Raw genomic sequence first — 17,953 nt, 5'->3', positions numbered from 1 at the left:
GTCGGTGTTGGGGGGGTGTCCCGGGGCCGGTTCCCTCCCCCGCGGTCCCGGGGGCGGTAGGGCGGCTCTCCGGAGGGACTCTCCGGGACGCGACGCTGCTGGGGCGGGACGGGTCGGGTCGGGCTCCGCCCGCTGCTCCTCTCCGGGTTTCGGTGCCTGCGCGGTGCGGCGACACCGGCCGGTCCCCCCCTGCCGCCGGCGGGGCCAGCGGGAGCCCCTCGCCCCGGCGCGGTGCCGGGCTCCGCCGCGGCGCTCCGGGAGGCGGCCCAGCCGGTGCTGGGCTGCTGCACCGGGAGGCGGCAAGGCACGGGGAGGTGAGGCAAGGCTCGGGGGCCACAGGAGCGCGGCGGGACTCGCCACCGAGCCCAGGCGGGCGTGGGGTGCGGGGAGCCGGCCCCGGCGTGGGGCTCGGCCGCCTCGCAGGGAGGTTTCTCGGCCGTAAACGCCGTGCGGGGCGGCGGAATGGCCGCTCCCCGCCATGTGGGAGCCCTGGGCCCGGCGGGGGGTGAGCGATCGGCAGCGGCAGGAGCCGTGGAAGCAGCGGAGGGGCCCCGGGCAAGCATGGCCGGCAGCAGGGCCACTCGGCCGGGGCCGAGGAGGGGACCACCGCATCCAGCCGCCCCTTCCCAGGGCAGGGAAGCTCCCAGCAAAGTACAGATGCTTCCCCGGGTCACACCGGCCCTGGGTATGTTATTAAACCAAATAGTTTAATTTCCTGGCCGCGAGCATGGTGTTTTTCTCGACCCATCTCCAGGTGCGAGGCTGACGGTGGGCTCGCCGTGTCGCTGACCCCTCTCCTCTCCGCCATGGCTCTGTCCTGCGCGTTGAGGCTACCGCCCCGGCTCCTTCGCCCATCCAGTGCTCTCCTGAGCAGCCTGCCCGGCGGGGACCGCAGCCTGCCGATGGAGAAGAAGACAGCGGCAAAGTGGAAGGAGAAGAAAAAGGCCAGGGAGGGCTCCAGCCTGCCAGGTTCCTCGTGGGAGGAGAGGTACGGCTCTTCCAAAGCACCAAGCACCTGAAGCGGTTCAAGCAGTGGGTCAGGGGTTTCACCTCCACCCAGCTCTCCCCAGTAGAAGAACCAGGGCTCAGCTGGCTTCCCTGGAGCTTGGCCTGGGGATAGGAATAATGGAAAAGACAAAGGAAAAGGCCTAAGAGGGAAAGAAGCAGAGCAGTTGCCATACTGGCAAGCAAAAAGTAATAGTCCATTTTATTTGCGCTTCTGTGCATGAAGGTAGTTGGCATTGGGTGCTTTGGAAGCAGCTCCAAAAATCCCTATAAGCAATAACAGCAGCTTACCCAGCTGTGGGATGAGGTTCTCCACGGGCTCAGTGAGTCAGTAGTTGATGGATAGTTATGATAGTTTGCATCCTACCCACCTCCCCCCTTCCTCTGTCTTCTTTTTTTTTTTTTTTAGATCAACTTATACGTGTTTTGTTTTTGCTTGCCCTGGCTCAGGTATAAGTAGTGGCAAGTTTGGACGTTTATCTTTATCTCTAAACTGGCGCTGCATGGGTGGCCGGGTCAGGGAGAGTGCGCAGCCAGTAATTCCCTGCCTGCTACACACAAACAGTGCGTTTCGCTGTGCTGGATTTAATCTAGTACAGCACTAGTGAAAAAGATGTAGTAGCGTCTGGAAATGTGAGCAGGCAGCTGATGTAGGACAGATGCACTGAGCGATGAGAGAAGCATCGTGCTCTTTTAGGGGAAAACTCCAGGGAGATGGGACTCGGGCTGTCCTTGGAGCAGCAAGGGATGCCCAAAGCCTCTTATTCAGTGGGAGAAAGCAGCAGAGCCCATATGAAGCTACAACATGATCTCTTTTTTTCCCCTTCTCTGCCTGCACTTTGGGATTTTTTCCCCTTCTGATCCCAGTAACATTTGAATACTCATACCCCTGGCTTTACCAGCCTGGAATCAGATCTCACCAAGGGCTCGGCAGGGCCTCTCTGGGTCCCTGTGTGTGTAAAACACTGTTCCTGGCCCTGTCCTCTAAAGGCGGATCAGAAAGATAACTGGGTTACCACACATCGCTGGTCAGTCTTCTGCCAAAGGCTCAGCCTGTCCTCTGGAGAACTGGTTGGTTGTGGTTCCTGGGTCCCTCTTCCAGCCACGAGTATTCTGCACCAGGAAGGTGCCATGAAAAGGGAGTTTGGATGTTCACAGCCAGCTCTGGTGCGCAGCCCGCACCAGAACAGTCCTGCCCATGGAGCAGGTGGTGGGCGTGCTATGCCATAAGTATCAGGAGGTGAGCAGCTCTGGGCACTACCGCGATGTTGTGCTTTCCAGGTTAGCAAACGCGGTGACTCCGCTGTGGAGACTTCCCTATCAAGAGCAGCTGCAGGTAAGATGTGCTTACGTGGACTTTTCTCTGTCGTGCTGCCCCAGCTGTCCCTCCTCTCTCCCTTGAGCAACAGCCCCTAGCGTCTTAGTCGCTGAATGCTGGAAACTCTTCAGACCCCGTTTATTGCTGCTTTAATTTGTCAGTTATTGTGAGGGATGGAACTGGGAGGTTCCCCATGGGTGGTGTGTGTGGTCACCAACAGCACAGAGGATGGGCTGTCACACAGTGATCCTGTCCAGCGCGGGGTAACTGTTTCACTGGGGCTTCAGGTTGGACCAAGTGCTCCATTGGACCAAGTGCTCCAGGCCAGTGCTTGGGGACCACGGACACAGGATTTCTCTCTCTCCCCGTTGCTCCAAGCAGCTGTAGTGATAGGAAAGGCAGAGTTCCTCTAGGGCTATATCCCACTTGCAGTATTCCCTCCTGTTGGCCTTCCCAGAGGTGGGTGACGAAGAGCTGCCCACCGTCGTGTGATCCTGTGAGAGCGTTTCTGGCTTAGGACTCCTCTGCAGGTGAAGTACGAAAGCCAGAGGAAGGTTTTGCAGGCACTGGCATCTCATCTTGAGGAGCTGGGCATTGAAGCACAGAAACCTGGTGGAGTCTGCTGTCCTCTCCAGCCTGTAGTCCCTTCGGTGAGTATCCCATGGGAATACTGTCCCCACTGAACCACTAACAGTTTCTTACTCGACTCCCGAAGAGTCTCGTGGTGGGCATTACTTGGTTGCAGAGAAGCTGTCTGTGGCAGTCCTTGCTAGCTTCTGCTTTGCAGCCTGTGACTGCTGGAGAGTGAAAGAAGCTTTTTGTAGCCAAACCTTCCCCGATGCCACCATTCTGTCACAGAGAGCCATTTTTTCTTCCCAAGGGGAAGTACTGGGCGTCTTGTGCACAAGCTCCATTCCTGCGTTTTGCACATTCATGTGTGCCTTCCCGTGTTGCCAACAGAACAACCAGGCTGGGTTTTGACTTCCCTCCATTACTTTTTCTTTTAATCCAAGGCTTTACTTTTCCTTCTTTTCTCCCTCAGCCCGTCATTAATGGCTACCGAAACAAATCTACGTTCTCTGTGAACCGAGGACCAGATGGGAACCCCAAAACCGTGGGGCTGTATGTGGGAACTGGCAGAGGTCAGTGCAGGACGGGGAGCTGGGCAGAAAGCTGCTGGCGTGGGCCGGGTTGGGGCAAGGCTCTGCTGTGCCAGCCCCTGCCCGAGTTAGAAGCCTGAATCCTGGGGGATGCCGACAGAAACACCACCCAGCCCAGGGCAGCAATTTTAAAACCTCAGTTCATTAGCTTCTCAAGAAACAGCGGCTCCTGATTTGCTAAATACAGCAGTGAGGATGACAGCTGTGGTAGCAGCCCCCACAGGATTTAGTTTGTTATCCTTACTTATGCTGTTGCCGTGTTTTTGGCGTGCTCCAGGAGCCTGTGCTGAGCAGGGAGAGCATTGCGGGGGGATGCACATCCATAGGCAGCAGAGCAACGTCGGAGCATTTGGGATGCGTGAGGCAGTTGGGTTTTGTGCAACGAAGACGTGAGCTGTGTGCTCCTTGCGAGCTGCTCCGTGGCGAACTCCTTCACATCGTCGATCCTGGGTTTTGCTTCTCAACATCCGTGGCAAGAGGCGCTGGGAGGGGGTTGCTGTGTTCTTTTCTCATTGAAAAAATAATTCCACGGATGCGTTTTACCTCTGACAGCAGAAGTTTAGCGTTTAAACTGAAGTGGGAATGCTGTGTTCCAAGCAACCTCAACTGCTTGGCTGCCGTAAGCCCACCCCGTTATTCTCCAGTTAGAAAACCAGCTTGAAACCAGCTTGCTCTGCTCCGTCTCCCCTAGTTTAAGAACAGCGCGGTGATGCCTTTGGGAGTTGCTAGAGGACACTTAAAAAGCTCCCAGAGCTCCCACCTCTTCGTGGGCGTCGGTGACAGTAATCGCTGGCAAAGGGAATTCTGGCAGGTCCTGCAGCCTGGGAGTACCCAGAACATCACAGGATTCAGTGGGGCACTTAGGTACCAGTTTGTTGGGGTTTTTTCTTTTTTCTTTTTTTTTGGTACAATGGGAGAATTCAGGGGAAAGGCCTCTCCGCAGATCCTGCAGTGGTTCAGATGCCCTGAAACAAAACAATTAAATACCCATCTGTCTCTCTCCAGAAGGAAATATTGTCTGTGTGAAAGCCAACCGCATGGAGAACATACCCCCAAAACACAAACAAGTAGCCCAGGTAAATAAATGTCATGTCTGTCCCTAGGCTGTGGAATAGAGAGGGACTGCCGTTACTCTTATTTGGGAGAACATTAATTTTAGTTAGGCTGGGTTTTCAAGTCCATTTTCATGTTCTGAAAAGTTTCAGGCCTGACTCTGGTTGATGGATAAGTATTTTTTTTAAAAACTTGCACTTTAATGTTGCAGCATCAAAACTGTCCCAAAGGGTGAAGTAAATCAAGTGACAATGAATTCCTGCCAATCTGTTAAAATACCTAAGAATCACAAATTGAAATTATTAAAATGTCGTGTCTTCCAAGACCTTGGAAAGAGCTTTCGCTCGATGTATTGAAATCAAACAGAAAAAACAGATGATACTGGTGGAAGGGGCACCCCTTTGGGGAGCAGAGAGTTACGTTAAGACCAGGGCAGTTGTCTTTGCTGTCCTACAAGCGCCGTTTCCCCTCCGCTCAGTGCTATGAGGAGTTCATCCGTCGCTCCCCCCTGGAGCCCTGCATCCTCTTCCACAAAGGCGGACACTGGCGGGAGCTGGTGGTACGCACCACCAGCCATGGCCACACCATGGCCATCATCACCTTTCACCCCCAGGAGCTGGGCCAGGTGAGTACGTGGAGGACGGGGCCCCTGGCAAGAGGCACATCAGGTATCTGGCTGACCTGAGCTTGCTGGGTGTATCGCTGGGGAGAGGTGTCTCATCACGTTACCCAAACAGCCGGGTTTTCCTTTCCGGCTCTCGACAGGAGGCACTGGCTACTCAGAAAGCATTGCTGAAGGAGTTCTTCACGTGTGGGCCTGGAACAGTCTGTGCCTTGACTTCACTTTATTTCCAAGAGAGGTACGTGTCTTGACATAGCGAAAAAGTGGAAACAAAGCCACCTCCTTTTCCTCCCCCCGCCCTTCTCTGATCAAACTCAAACTCTACCAGTTCAGGGATTGCTTGAAGGGAATGACAGATGTTTGGATGCCTCTTGCAGACGTGGTTTTAAGATGGCCACATCTTTTGTTTTTCCTGACCTGAAATACGCTATGGCTCTACCTCATGGCAGTCACGAGCCTGGGAAAGTAAAGAAAAAAAACCTAGTGGCTTTCCCAAGACAGTAAATCACATTAGCAGCAAAACTGAGGATCGGACCCCAGGACTGTCGCGTTCCGCGAAGTCATTTTGATCCTTTTAATGAGTTCTAGGCTGTGCAAGTTACAGATCCCATACAAAGACTCAGAATTCTTTGATCCTGTTGAAAGGCTCACACGAAATAAAAGTTGGTGGGGGCAGAACCATCCTCCCCTGCACACGAGCACCCCAGGAATGGAAATGGAAATGGGCTGCTTCTCTGCTGCCTCCTAACAGCTGGTTTTTGCGTCCTCTGCTAGCACTATGACACGCTGCTCCCACGAGCAGTCCCCCTTCCAGCTCCTTCACGGAGAACCCCACATCTTCGAAGAAGTCCTTGGCCTGAAGTTTCGCATCTCTCCAGATGCCTTTTTCCAAGTAAACACAGGCGGAGCAGAAGTTCTGTACCGGGCGGTCGGGGAGCTGAGTCAGGTTGATGGGGACACCGTCCTCCTCGACATCTGCTGTGGAACGGGTGAGCGGTGGCCGCATGAGCCTGGCTCCCAGGGCTGGTGCTTTGCGTGCCAGAAATGATCCCTGCTATTTAAAGGCTTGTTTCTTCAGCGTGGATGTACAGAGTGTTTTTGTATCCCTCGTTTCCAGGCACAATCGGTCTCTCTCTGGCTCACCAAGTGTCCAAGATCATTGGTGTGGAGGTGGTGGAGAAGGCGATAGAGGATGCCAGGTGGAATGCAGCATTCAATGGTGAGTTGAAACTCATCGCGGCAGAAAATTTCAAGCTAATCGCCGAAAAATGGGAAGCAGAAGTGAGCAGAGGGATCGTAATGGGTTACTTCTATGCAGCAAAGGGCGCTGCTTCGTGTAATACCTCACGTCTGGCGAGACTGACCCTGCTCAGTTCATGTGGTTGCTTTTTGCTTCGCAGGAATTTCAAACTGCGAGTTTCGCACTGGAAAGGCAGAGGCCGTGTTACCACAACTCCTGTCGTCTTGGGAGGATGCCCGACCCCTTGTCGCTGTGGTGAACCCATCTCGGGCTGGACTCCGTGAGAGAATATGCTATTTATTTTCATCTTGAAAACAGAGAATTTTGAATGAGTTCTGTGAGACCTGTTCCGCTGTCTCCAAACCCTCTGCTCGCTTGGTCTCTAGTTTCTTACCTTGTTGCGGGCAGCAGCTAAAATCCCATAGAATCTGCTTTTTTCAGTGCCTTTATTATGCTTTCCCTTTAAAGTAGACGGCTCTAATCTTTTATCCACCTTTCATAGGCTCACAGAATTATTTAGGAGAAAAGGCGCGTCTGGAGGCCTGTGGAGCACTCTCTCATAGCATTGCCCAGGTTGGAAGGGACCTTTCAGATCATCAAGTCCAACCATCAACCTAACCCTGACAACAACCGTCACTGAACCATATCGCTAAGCACTATGTCTACCCGTCTTTTAAATACCTCCAGGGATGGTGCCTCAACCACTTCCCTGGGCAGCCTGTTCCAAACTAAACTCTCCAAACTGTTCCAAACAAACCTCTCAACTAAAGCAAGGCCAACTTCAGAGTTGTATAGGGTTGCACAGGGCTATAAAGCCCTGCTGAGGTTTGAATGTGTCCAAGGGTGGACACCCTCCCCTGAAAATGTTTTCCCTAGTATGTTTAATCAGAATTTCCCCTTGCTGCAGCGCATCTGTTGCCTCTCATCATCTTCTCCTGCCCCTCTGAGAAGATTCTGGCTCCATCTTCTCTGTAATCCCCCAGGAGGCCCCTGAAGATAGAAATGGGTCCCTGCTCACCTTCTCCTCCCCAGGCTGAATAACACCAGCCCTCACACTCTTCTTATGCGTACCGTGTCCCAGCTCTCTGACTGTCTTAGTGGTCTCTGCTGGGCTCACTCCAGGGTGTACTGGGAAGTTCCAAACCGATCCTGGTGCCCAAATGCCGTCTCACAAGCGTGGAAGGCTTTACATGCCTCTGCTTAATTAAGTAACAATTTTTCTCTCATCCTTCACCCCCCTGGGAAGCGGAGGGATTTCTCCCACTGCCCTGCCAAATTGACCGAGCTGTTAGCAGCGTGGGTCACATCCCCGGCCTCCTAAGAGCCTGCATCCAAGATAGAACATGGCAAAATGGGTATATTCTTTTTGTCCCTTGTATTTTTGACAGTTCATTGCAGTTCTGTGACGTTTGCTGTTGCAGTCGTTCCTTCTGGAGAGCTCGCGGTGGTGGTGGGTCTCTGGGAAAGCACGGTGTCTGTTTTTGCAGATCACAGGGTTGTGCGAGCCATCCGAAACTGCGCGTCCATCCGAAGGCTGCTCTACATCTCCTGCAAGCCAGAGGGCGAAGCCATGAGGAACTTCCTTGAGTGAGCACCCTCTTCTTTTCCTTTCCACTGACCCTGTTATGTCCAGGCAAGGACGTAAATATCTCACCTGGGCTTTTAGGAAGGTTTTTGTTGCGACTGAGTTTCCCTAGGTGAGTTCTGCAGGTGTGACCCAGGACCAGTCAGCGCATGGTCAGAAGTGGTTTATGCTTCTGCGTTACTTTGGGTTTACCGGCAGGCTGCACTCGCCGGTTTAAGGCAGCGGGTACTCTCTGGGTTTTACGTTCCAGCAGAATGCTTTAATGCATCAGTAAAGAATAGAAAATAATACAAATATGCTCTAATGGCATTGTGCATCCTTCCCCAGCAAAACAGCGCATTTGGATGTAGGATACGGAGGTTCACTGTGGGAAGGCTGGCCCCGAGCTAACGAAGTGAAGCCAAGGGGATTAGTCACCTGCTTAGGGTTAATCCTGTTGCTAAGTCTCTGTCTGGGGCAGGCCCGTTTGCGGGTGATAAATCTGCAGGTAACCAGTGAAGGTAGTGCAAACCTGAGGATTGTTTCCTAAGGGTGTTAAGTATCTATCAGCTGGGATGGCCGGTGAGAAAGGGAGCTTTGAACCCGCCACTGACTCTTCAGCTTGTCCGTGAGGTTTTCAGAGCTGCTTTGGGATTCGGTATTGATGGTTCCAGACCTCAGCCAGCGTCAGCTGCAGACTCTGAGGGACGTTGGCCAAACAGGCGATACCTCCTCAGTGCATCCTCGGCGCTGTTGTGCCGCCAACAAGGGTGGGAAGGCTTCTGCTGCCGCTCTAAAGGATGCTCTGCTTTCCGCAGGCTGTGCTGCCCGCCTGACCCGGGGAAGAAGCTGGCAGGAGAGCCGTTTGCCCCCACGTTGGCTATACCCTTTGACATGTTTCCTCATACTGTGCATTGTGAGCTGGTGCTGCTGTTCACCCGCTGAGGAGGAGGCAGGTACGCCAGCTCCGAGAGCTTGGGCAGCAACCTCCTCCTGTCCTCAAGACCGGAGGCGACATAGTTAGGATTTTAACTTATTTCCTTGAAAGTTGTATAAAAATAAATAATTTGGCTTTTGCTCTTATTTTGGGTTGCCTAACCACACTGTTCTGTAAGGAAACACTCGGATTGCTGGGGTGAAAAGGTAACACTTCATCACCTTTTCCTCCCCTGCAAACCTCCTCTTGGGCTGCTGGTTAAAGCAGCCTGGAAAATACCCTCTCCCTGGTATTGTGGGTTTTCACCATCGACATGTGAATACAAAGTACTAAAATCCACCGTATTTTTCTAATACTGCCATGCCATTAGTTCTCTGCTTGCTTCAAGGATATTTCAGGTGTTTTTCAAGTTGATAGCGAACTTGCTGTGAAGAAACCGTAGGAACTAGAAATCCTCATGCTTTACAGAGAAAATGTTGAGTTTTTGGGGTCAGGGAAATGTTTCCTGTATAAACTTCCAAACCCAATATTGAATCGCTGTCAGTCACGTGGGTAAGTTAGAGACAATGAGAAAGATTTTTCCGTAAAATGAAATGAAGAGAGAACAAATTTCAGCGTCTCTCTCTCTCCATCTCTGCCTCCTGCTTCCCCGCTAATGCTGGTACCTAAATATGAAGTGCTCTGTGAAAATGTCAGCAGCAACAAGTTATTTCCTTATCAGATTGCTCTGCAATAGCTAATTAAAAAATGTGGTGTGTTTTGTATCTGTCCTGCCACGCTCACTGACTGGCAAACAGCGAACCTCAATGTTAGATGAAGTTCTCTCCAGCTCCTCGAAATACGGAGCTGCTAAAACCTGGAGGCAGGTCTGAGTGAGCGGAGTTCCCTTCTGTTTTGTGAACTTCACGTTGTTTTGAGGGCTTCTTTTATTTTATCTTTTTAATTTTTATTTTTATGTATTGAAATTACCTTTTTGTTTATCCCGGTCATCTAGGCCAGACCAGTAGCAGAACGCATTTCTACAGTCAGACTGTTAAATTTGACTCTTTCCTCTGAAAGAGGAGTTTGCTATCTGATCTGGGTGGATCATGGCTGATAAACTCCCAAGGGAACAGGGAGAGCTGCCTGCGTTTTTCAGACTTTAAACTCCAGTCCTAAGGAACCCTGGGCTTGGAATAATAACAACCACCGCTAGCTCTCAAGCCACAGGGGCTTAAAATACGTGGGTTTAGGACTTGAGACTTACTACACCAGAAGGGGAGGTGATGGGGAGATTCGTGACAGGCACAGGAAGTGCCACTCTTGTACCATCCCATGAGCGTGAGATTTTTGCACGCTGTTACAGCCTTTTATTTTCAGTTTATAGCGAGGGATACAGTTTTCCAGCAGTTCTGGTTTGTGAAATTATACCTTGGCTTCTTGCTGCGAGACCCGAATGGATTTCTGCTTAGCCTGGCTATGCTTTTGTCAAAATGAAATTTGTTGCATGTTAGAGGCGGAGGGGAGAGATAATGGCTTTAAAACAGGAAGTAATAGGGGATCAGGAAACCTTTCCACTGGTCTCTGGAGAGGTGAACGTACAGGAGAGGTTTTATCTGCAATGGGGGAGGGTGGCACAGTGGCCTCACTGTCCCTTTTGGGCATCAAGTTCCAGGAGAGACATCTTTTTTGTTTTTTTGGGGCAAATATATTAAGTAATATGTTGTTTGCTGTGTATTAGTCCCTGAGCATCCGAAATGGACGGCTGCCTATGTACAAGAGACCTCCGACCACTTTTCCTCCGCAGCAGGTTGCTCTCGTGTCCTCGTTTTCCCACTTGTGAGCGAACCTGCTGTGCGTTTGGCTGCCATCCCACATCCCTAGAACTGGCTGGGTTTCGGCTTTCTGTGGGTAATTTATGGAACGTGCAAGGAAACGGAGGATGACTTGGCGTCAGGAGGGGTGGGAATGTGGGAATGCTCATCGCTCAGCACAGGGCTGCCTGGCTGAGCGGCATTAGGACCTGGCAGCTGCTGAGCGGAGGAGGCTGAATCCCCCTCCCGCTGTCATCCTCGCTGCCTCTGCAGCTTTATTCCTCATCTCCTTCAATGGTGACTGACTACCTCCCGCCCGGGCTGGCAGCCAGAGCCAGAAGGCCTCGCTAGGACCGGTTGCCAGGACCGGTTGCCGGCGGCTCCATGGCATCTCCCAGGACTATCACCATTGTCGCCCTCTCGGTGGCCCTGGGGCTCTTCTTCGTCTTTATGGGGACCATCAAACTGACCCCTCGGCTCAGCAGAGACGCCTACAATGAGATGGTGAGTACAGCAGTGGCAGGATGGAGGGAGACGCATTAGGGCTCTCTCCCCACAACCTTGCGGCAGAAGCCGTGTTGGCAGCGGGGTACACGGAGGGTGACCGCGCTGGAGCCCCCGGAGCGATGGGGAGGGAGAGGGAAGCAGCTTATCTGTCTCCTTATTTGATGGACGCGGAGAGAAACAAATAATACGCAGTGCCGAGGATATCCTAGCAGGGCTCCATCTGTGCCTATCCATGGAGGATATCCTCCTGTGGATAAGGATGGGGAGGGGAGGAGAGGGGGACAGGGTAGCACAGCACAGCCATGCTTGCAAAAAGATGGGGACACAAGAGGGCTCCGAAAAGCAAGGTCTGAAGAAGTGCCAGACACGTAGCAGGCAGGTACAGCTGATCCCTGGGAGAATACCTGCCCCCCTGGACCAGGGGTAGGAAAAGCAGATGCCCGCTTTGGCAGCCAGATGATCCTCCTCAAAATTCTGTGCTTTAAAGCAAGGATAACAACACTGACTGTCCCCACCTCCCCAGACTTCTGCGGGGATTAATTCGTGACCGGGACATGCTTTGAGATTCCTAGCTGGTGGAAGAAGGTATTATTAATAGCCACCTTATTATTCTCTTTCGCCTGGGAAATGGGCCTCTCCTCCTCTTGCCTAACGGGAAAGGGGTGAGGAGTGGAAGGAGAAGTCACGGTGGGCATTTCTCGGCTGGTGAGCCATTTATGCTCCTCTCTGCCCAGGGCCAACCCTGCTGCGGAGCTTTGCCGGCTGCGAGCTGCAGGCAGGCGAGGGACCGGCTGCCACCTTTTGCTTCCTTGTCTGTGTTTGTTTCTTCTCCTGCCGCCCTCCCCTCCTCCCCGTTACATTTATTGCAGTGGCTGAAAAGCGTTGGTATAATTTTTGTGCCCCTTAAAAAAAAAAAAAAATTAAAAAAAAAAAAATAGTGCTGGAAGTTTCCAGCACATTCTGTTCTCTGCCTTTGCTCCACCTGCCCAGCTGCTTTTTCCTTAGCTCTCAAGTAACATCTGAATTGCAGCACCCAGCGCAGGGATCTCGCAGAAAAAAAATCACCAAGAAGTAACTCAGGAGCAAAAGACTGAGACACAGTGGCCACAAAACGAAGCTCTTAAGCTTCTGCTACATGAGGGACAGAAAAAAAGCACCGAGACTTTAGAAGCATTGCAAAAATCCTTGCCCGGTAAAATATTTCGCTTCCCTGTCCCTTTCTGCTGTACCAAAAGTCAGGCCCACAGGTAGGAATGATCTCCGTTTTTATAAAAAGAAAGCAGAGGCGCTCGGATATTACACAGCGCTGTTATTCTTAATAGCCCATATTGTAACATGTTCACGGCTCGTTAGGCTTTCCTGCTTTTGCTGGGCTGCGTACCAGGGTGGTCTGTCACATAGTGGAGACAGTTAATGAAAACCTGATCTTGCCAATCCATAAGCCCCCAAGCAAATAGAGAACCTTTGTTATATACCTACAACACCAAACTTGCAGTTTTTCATTCAGCAAAGAACAGATGCGCTAGTTTGTCTATTAAAATACTTAAAATACCAGAGTACTCTAGGACATGCCGATAGTACATTTATAAGGCTGTGTTTTTCACAACTGTTTCAAAATACTCTGCTCTGAGGAGAGGTTTTATTCACTGAAGGTTTATAATGCATCCTTACAATGCATACCCTTAGAGTAAATGTGTCATGAGATCGTCACTGATTTAGTAGCAAAAATGACAAAGTTGTGTATTTTCCACATGTGAAGTCTCCACTCTTTTTAGAAGCAAAAGTTACAGAGAAGTGGGGAAGTTCTGTGTGCCTGTAGTGCAGGTTTTTAAAAATCACACGGAAATAAATCTACAATCTGATCAGCGCCTGTGAGAGCTGACCAACTCCATACCTGAGATTTGGCTTCCATTTCCCTCTCCTTGATCAGAAAGCAGAGAACACAATGGCAAAACCATCTGCAGGGGTAGTATATTCAAGTGTAAGTGGAAATAACTTCGGTGTCTCCGATAACTAGGAGCTTTATTATAATATATTAAAAAAAGAGGAAATACTTGATTGAAAAAAGAAAAAAACAAAGCCGGTACGCCCACAAGCACCTAACGTTCAAATGCAAGAACCTGAATGTGTGTAAGGAGAGAGGTCGTTTCTTCCCTGAGACAATAAGGCAGCTGAATCTTGCAATGTATACAGCTTCTAAATCCAGCACAAACAGGGAGCAAAGGATGCCAGAAGTCAGCTTGCTTTCACCTGAGGACAGAAAGGATCATAAAGGTACGTAAGCACGGGATGGGGTTGGTGAATCTCAGCTTTGATGTACGGTTCCATGCTACAATTGTACTGCCCATAGACACTGGGGTAGTGTAAGTTGCTTTAAGGTAGAAAGAGACTTCTGTTTTCACTTGCTGTGCCTTGGCTTTGCGGGGACCAGGTGGTGGTGTTTAATTATAAAGGACAAGCTACACTTAGAGAGGTACTTTTTTTTTTTTTTTTTTTAACAACATGGTTCTGCATTGCTAATTCTAGCAATCAATAACTTCAGGTTTCAGGAGAAGGTACACCTGGCCTGGTCCTAGCTCCAAAGATGGGTGTTAGGTTGCAGAACTGTTTTGCGGTGAGGAGACAACAGCTTATGAAGGGGGAATTGCAGATTGACGGTGTTAACATCCCTCCAAGAGACACTTTAAGGATACAGATTGGATATGGTGCCAGGGGGGTCTGTGATGATTGAAGGGATCTTTAGGTCATACTGCACATCGATCTGTTTCAGCGGAAGTCATCTTTGCCTTTACTTTCTCGCATTATGGTGTTCTATGCTATTACTGCTTGATTTCAGAAACGAGCATACAAAAGCTACGTGCGGGCCCTCCCCATGCTGAAGAAGATGGGAGTCAGCTCCATCCTTCTCCGCAAGAGCATCGGTGCCCTAGAAGTGGCATGTGGCATTGTCATGACACTGGTGCCCGGCCGCCCCAAAGACGTGGCCAACTTTCTCCTCCTCCTCCTCGTGCTGGCCGTGCTCTTCTTCCACCAGCTAGTGGGGGATCCACTCAAGCGGTACGCCCATGCCCTCGTCTTTGGGATCCTGCTTACCTGTCGTCTGCTGATTGCCCGCCAGCCTGAGGAGCAGCCGCCGGAAAAGAGGATCCTGTCGGTGAACGGGGAGGAGCAGCCACTCATCCACGACGCAGCTCCTGAGAAAGGCAAAATGAAGGTATCCTAGTTGAGCGCGTGTGAGAAATACGGACCCTCGAGGCAGCTCTCTCCAAAATCACCCAGAAAATTTGTGGTTTTTTTTTTTTTTTTAATTTACCTATTTATATTTTTTTGTCTGTCTAAATAAAGTTGCGCTTGGGGTCTGAGAGACACATGGTATGTCTACACTGTAGTCTTGCTTTTTGCTGCTGCCCTGTCATGTAGAAAAATACAAGCTCGCTTTCACTGGGACGGCTCGGAGGCAGTTAGCAGCACGGCTGGAGTAGCAGGAGCTGCAAAACCAGCCTGAGAGCACGGGCAAAGACTGGGGCAGGGGCTCATGCTGGCTCAGCACCGCTGCAGTGGGGAGGTGTTAGCCCCCCAGCATCAGCCCCGAGCCCCACAGCAGCGGAAACCTCCCCGGGATGCAGCTCCGCTACGTGGCAGTCTCGGCAACAGCCGGTGGGTAGAACATAACCAAAGTGTCCCGGTGCTGCCTTGTGCAGCCCCATCCACCGATCTACCTTTCCTTTTCCATAGGCAAGGGGGGAAAGGACCCTACCGAGCATAAAAGTGCCGTTTCTTGTATTTGAGAGAAGGGATCCCCCAGCCTTTGTTGCCTCCGTGCCCAGTCCTTTCTTTGGACTGGTTATCCAGGGAAACACTGGATGCGCTATTTGCATCTTCCTCGATTTCCACACTTGGCAGAGGCTCTAAAACTGGGGCAGTGGCCTGATAACAGTAATTTTTTGCCTGCTTCACACGAGGAAATGGCATCTCTTTACCCTTCTTGGCAGAGAGTAAGGATCCCTGATGAGGGAATGGGGAACGGAACTGCCCAAAGAACTCCAAAATATCTGTCTGCTGTTGGCAAATAGCATCATGCTGCCTATTTCCTTGCAAGAAAAAAAATCCCTTTTCCCACAACTACTGCAACTTTATAGAATTGTCGGTTATCGCTGATAGATGAGGGTCCGAACGCGTCCAGGTACCTCACTGTTCATCCCACGTACAGCTTCGGTGAGCTGGGGGAAGTCCTGTCACCAGAGCCTGAATCCCTGCGTGTTGTATCTGAAATCTTACAGAGTGTCAAAAGAAGCATGTGTTACCTCTGAGTTTGTCTGGTTTTCTTGATGTTTGTCTGTTTTCAGTTTTTCCTTATTTTCTTAATTATTCATGAAAATAAACTTTTTGAAATTTGGAGAAAAATGTCTTGACAGAAACAAATTTATTTTTTGAGAGAGACACCTGAAAATATTTTTCCTGTGCTCAAACGCTGCACCTAAAATGGGCGGAATCATGTCAGGGAAATTTCAGAGATAGACAAGGTAATGCAGGATGGAAGCCATCGGAACACTACTGGGCTATATATTAATAACCCCAGGCATTTAAGAGAGATGTTTGAAAATTTTCATGAAGCTGTCTCGGATACATTTCTGCTTCAGTACAATGTGGCAGTGAAAAAAGATATTAAAACTCCGGTAAAATATCAGTATCTTATCTCCATGAAAATTGATGACGGATGTTCATATGCAGTATATCCAGTTTCTTCTTATGTTAAGTTTGCTACTGAAACAGATGTAGTCCCAAACAAATATATGCTGAAAAATCCTCCTCCTAGCACCCCAAAGAGTGACTTATTATCTCTTATCAGATGTGTGCCCTGAACAAAGGAAACTACCAACAAGCCACCTTAGTTGGACAATCTCTTGTCTTTACAGACTACCTCAAGGTCATCCCAAACGTATACAGAATTTTCTTTATTTTCAGAAAGACACTTCATCTACCATGCCCTGACTGTAGCTATAATCACTTTTTAATTCAAAATTAAATAAAAATACCACCAACTCAAAACCGCACTCTGATGTGTATTCCTACACAAAGTACTCACAACTGAATTGCTGCAACCTCTTGGCCAGCTGCCCCTCACGTGGGCATCGAACTTGGTAAATTTTTTGAAACAAGTGTTTGTGTTTGTCTTTTGTAATGTTCTTCACCGAAACCTGTACAGATGCCATAATAATAAATGTAAAACATTCCACATAGGAAGCACATCCCTGCAAAAAGACTGCAAATGAATTCTGAAAAATGTCCCTCTCTTTTCACATTTGCAACAGTATGAATTACTAATCTGCAGTAGAAGCCGAGACTCTTCTTGGAGTCCGGTAACAAGAATTCTGCACTTATCTATATTGGGTTGACCTCCATCATTGCCCCCCAACTATTTTTGGAAACTACCAGTCATCTTTGCTCGCTACAGGTGATAAGGTGACAAGAACTGATTTAGTCCTTTTGTAAGACCACGATGCTAATTTACTCTATCTCTTTTTTTTTTCTTCCCCTGCGCTTTTCGTTCTTTTTCTCTCCAAGCCCATAATTCCATTCCTGCCACCCTCATCCGCTTGCTGCCGCCGGCGTTCTCCAGGCTGCAGCTTGCCAGGACAGCGAGGGTTTCGTAGAATGACAGAATAGTTTGGGTTGGAAGGGACCTTAAAGATCATCTAGTTCCAACCCCCCTGCCCTGGGCAGGGACACCTCCCACCAGACCAGGTTGCTTAAAGCCCCGTCCAGCCTGGCCTTGAACCCCTCCAGGGATGGGGCAGACACAGCTTCTCTGGGCAACCTGCGCCAGCATCTCACCACCCTCATAGTGAAATTTCTGCCTAATATCCAATCTAAATCTCCCCTCTTTCAGTTTAAAACTGTTACCCCTTGTCCTAGCGCTACACTCCCTGATCCAGAGTCCCTCCACAGCTTTCCTGGAGCCCCTTTAGGTTCTGGAAGGGGCTCTAAGGTCTCCCCAGAGCCTTCTCTTCTCCAGGCTGAACAACCCCAACTCTCTCAGCCTGTCCTCACAGCAGAGGGGCTCCAGCCCTCTGAGCATCTCCGTGGCCTCCTCTGGACTCGCTCCAACAGGTCCATGTCCTTCTGATGTTGGGGGCTCCAGAGCTGGACGCAGCGCTGCAGGTGGGGTCTCCCCAGAGCGGAGCAGAGGGGCAGAATCCCCTCCCTTGCCCTGCTGCCCACGCTGCCGGGGATGCAGCCCAGGCTGCGGTTGGCTTTCTGGGCTGCGAGCGCACATTGCCAGCTCGTGTTGAGCTTCTCATCCACCAACACCCCTGATTCCCTCTCCTCAGGGCTGCTCTCCATCCATTCCCCACCCAGCCTGTATGTGTACTTGGGATTGCCCTGACTCAGGCGCAGGGCCTGGCACTCGGCCTGGTTGTACTTCACGAGGTTTCCCAGAGGAAGGGTGCCCGGCCGCGGCCTACCCGAGCGAGGACCCGCCTGGCACCGCCTGCCTGTCAGAAGAGGGATGAAACAAGCCGCCACTACCCGCCGCCCCTGCCCGGTTTTTGCCCCCGAAGCCGCTCCCAGCCGCCCCTCCCGCCCGCAGGCCGCGGCCAAACCGCGCATGCTCAGCGCCGCCCGGGACGGGGCGGAAGCGCCGCCGTTCCCAGCCGCAGTGGGCTGCGCATGCGCGAGAGGAGGCGGCGGTGAAGGCGCGGTGCCGCCGCGGACAGTGCGCATGCGCGGATGGAGGAGGCAGTGGAGGGGG

General features: G+C 51.0%; 2 protein-coding genes and 1 long non-coding RNA gene across 4 annotated transcripts; 2 read left to right on the top strand and 1 right to left on the bottom strand.

The window, feature by feature from the left end:
• The first annotated feature begins 157 nt into the window (after positions 1–157).
• TRMT2B (tRNA methyltransferase 2B) lies at positions 158–9,045 on the top strand. Of its 2 annotated transcripts, none has more exons than XM_074600794.1 (13): positions 158–314; positions 755–988; positions 2,287–2,341; positions 2,887–2,973; positions 3,366–3,465; positions 4,489–4,559; positions 5,015–5,161; positions 5,302–5,396; positions 5,933–6,147; positions 6,276–6,377; positions 6,559–6,678; positions 7,886–7,985; positions 8,781–9,045. In XM_074600794.1, exons 2-13 carry the CDS (start codon positions 807–809, stop codon positions 8,905–8,907), a joined length of 1,401 nt encoding a protein of 466 aa, XP_074456895.1. In that variant the 5' UTR covers positions 158–314; positions 755–806; the 3' UTR covers positions 8,908–9,045. The 2 variants fall into 2 exon arrangements, with proteins under 2 accessions (XP_074456895.1, XP_074456894.1); XM_074600793.1 differs by having other exon boundaries at positions 161–314; positions 2,854–2,973.
• Positions 9,046–10,688: 1,643 nt separating this feature from the next.
• Positions 10,689–15,602, top strand: TMEM35A (transmembrane protein 35A). Its single transcript, XM_074600795.1, has 2 exons — positions 10,689–11,196; positions 14,036–15,602. The coding sequence occupies exons 1-2, from the start codon at positions 11,077–11,079 to the stop codon at positions 14,420–14,422; spliced, it is 507 nt and encodes a 168-aa protein (XP_074456896.1). The 5' UTR covers positions 10,689–11,076; the 3' UTR covers positions 14,423–15,602.
• Positions 12,492–17,789, bottom strand: LOC141748546 (uncharacterized). The gene is made up of 3 exons (XR_012589021.1): positions 17,667–17,789; positions 14,293–14,393; positions 12,492–13,449 (listed from the first exon to the last, which is right to left on the bottom strand). It is a non-coding gene; the product is annotated as an uncharacterized LOC141748546 (long non-coding RNA).
• Between the last annotated feature and the right edge of the window lie 164 nt (positions 17,790–17,953).

This window comes from Larus michahellis, chromosome 9, assembly GCF_964199755.1.
Source record: "Larus michahellis chromosome 9, bLarMic1.1, whole genome shotgun sequence".
NCBI lineage: Eukaryota > Metazoa > Chordata > Aves > Charadriiformes > Laridae > Larus > Larus michahellis.
The sequence above is the reverse complement of the archived record's forward strand: the minus strand, read 5'-3'. Positions and strand labels throughout refer to the sequence as shown.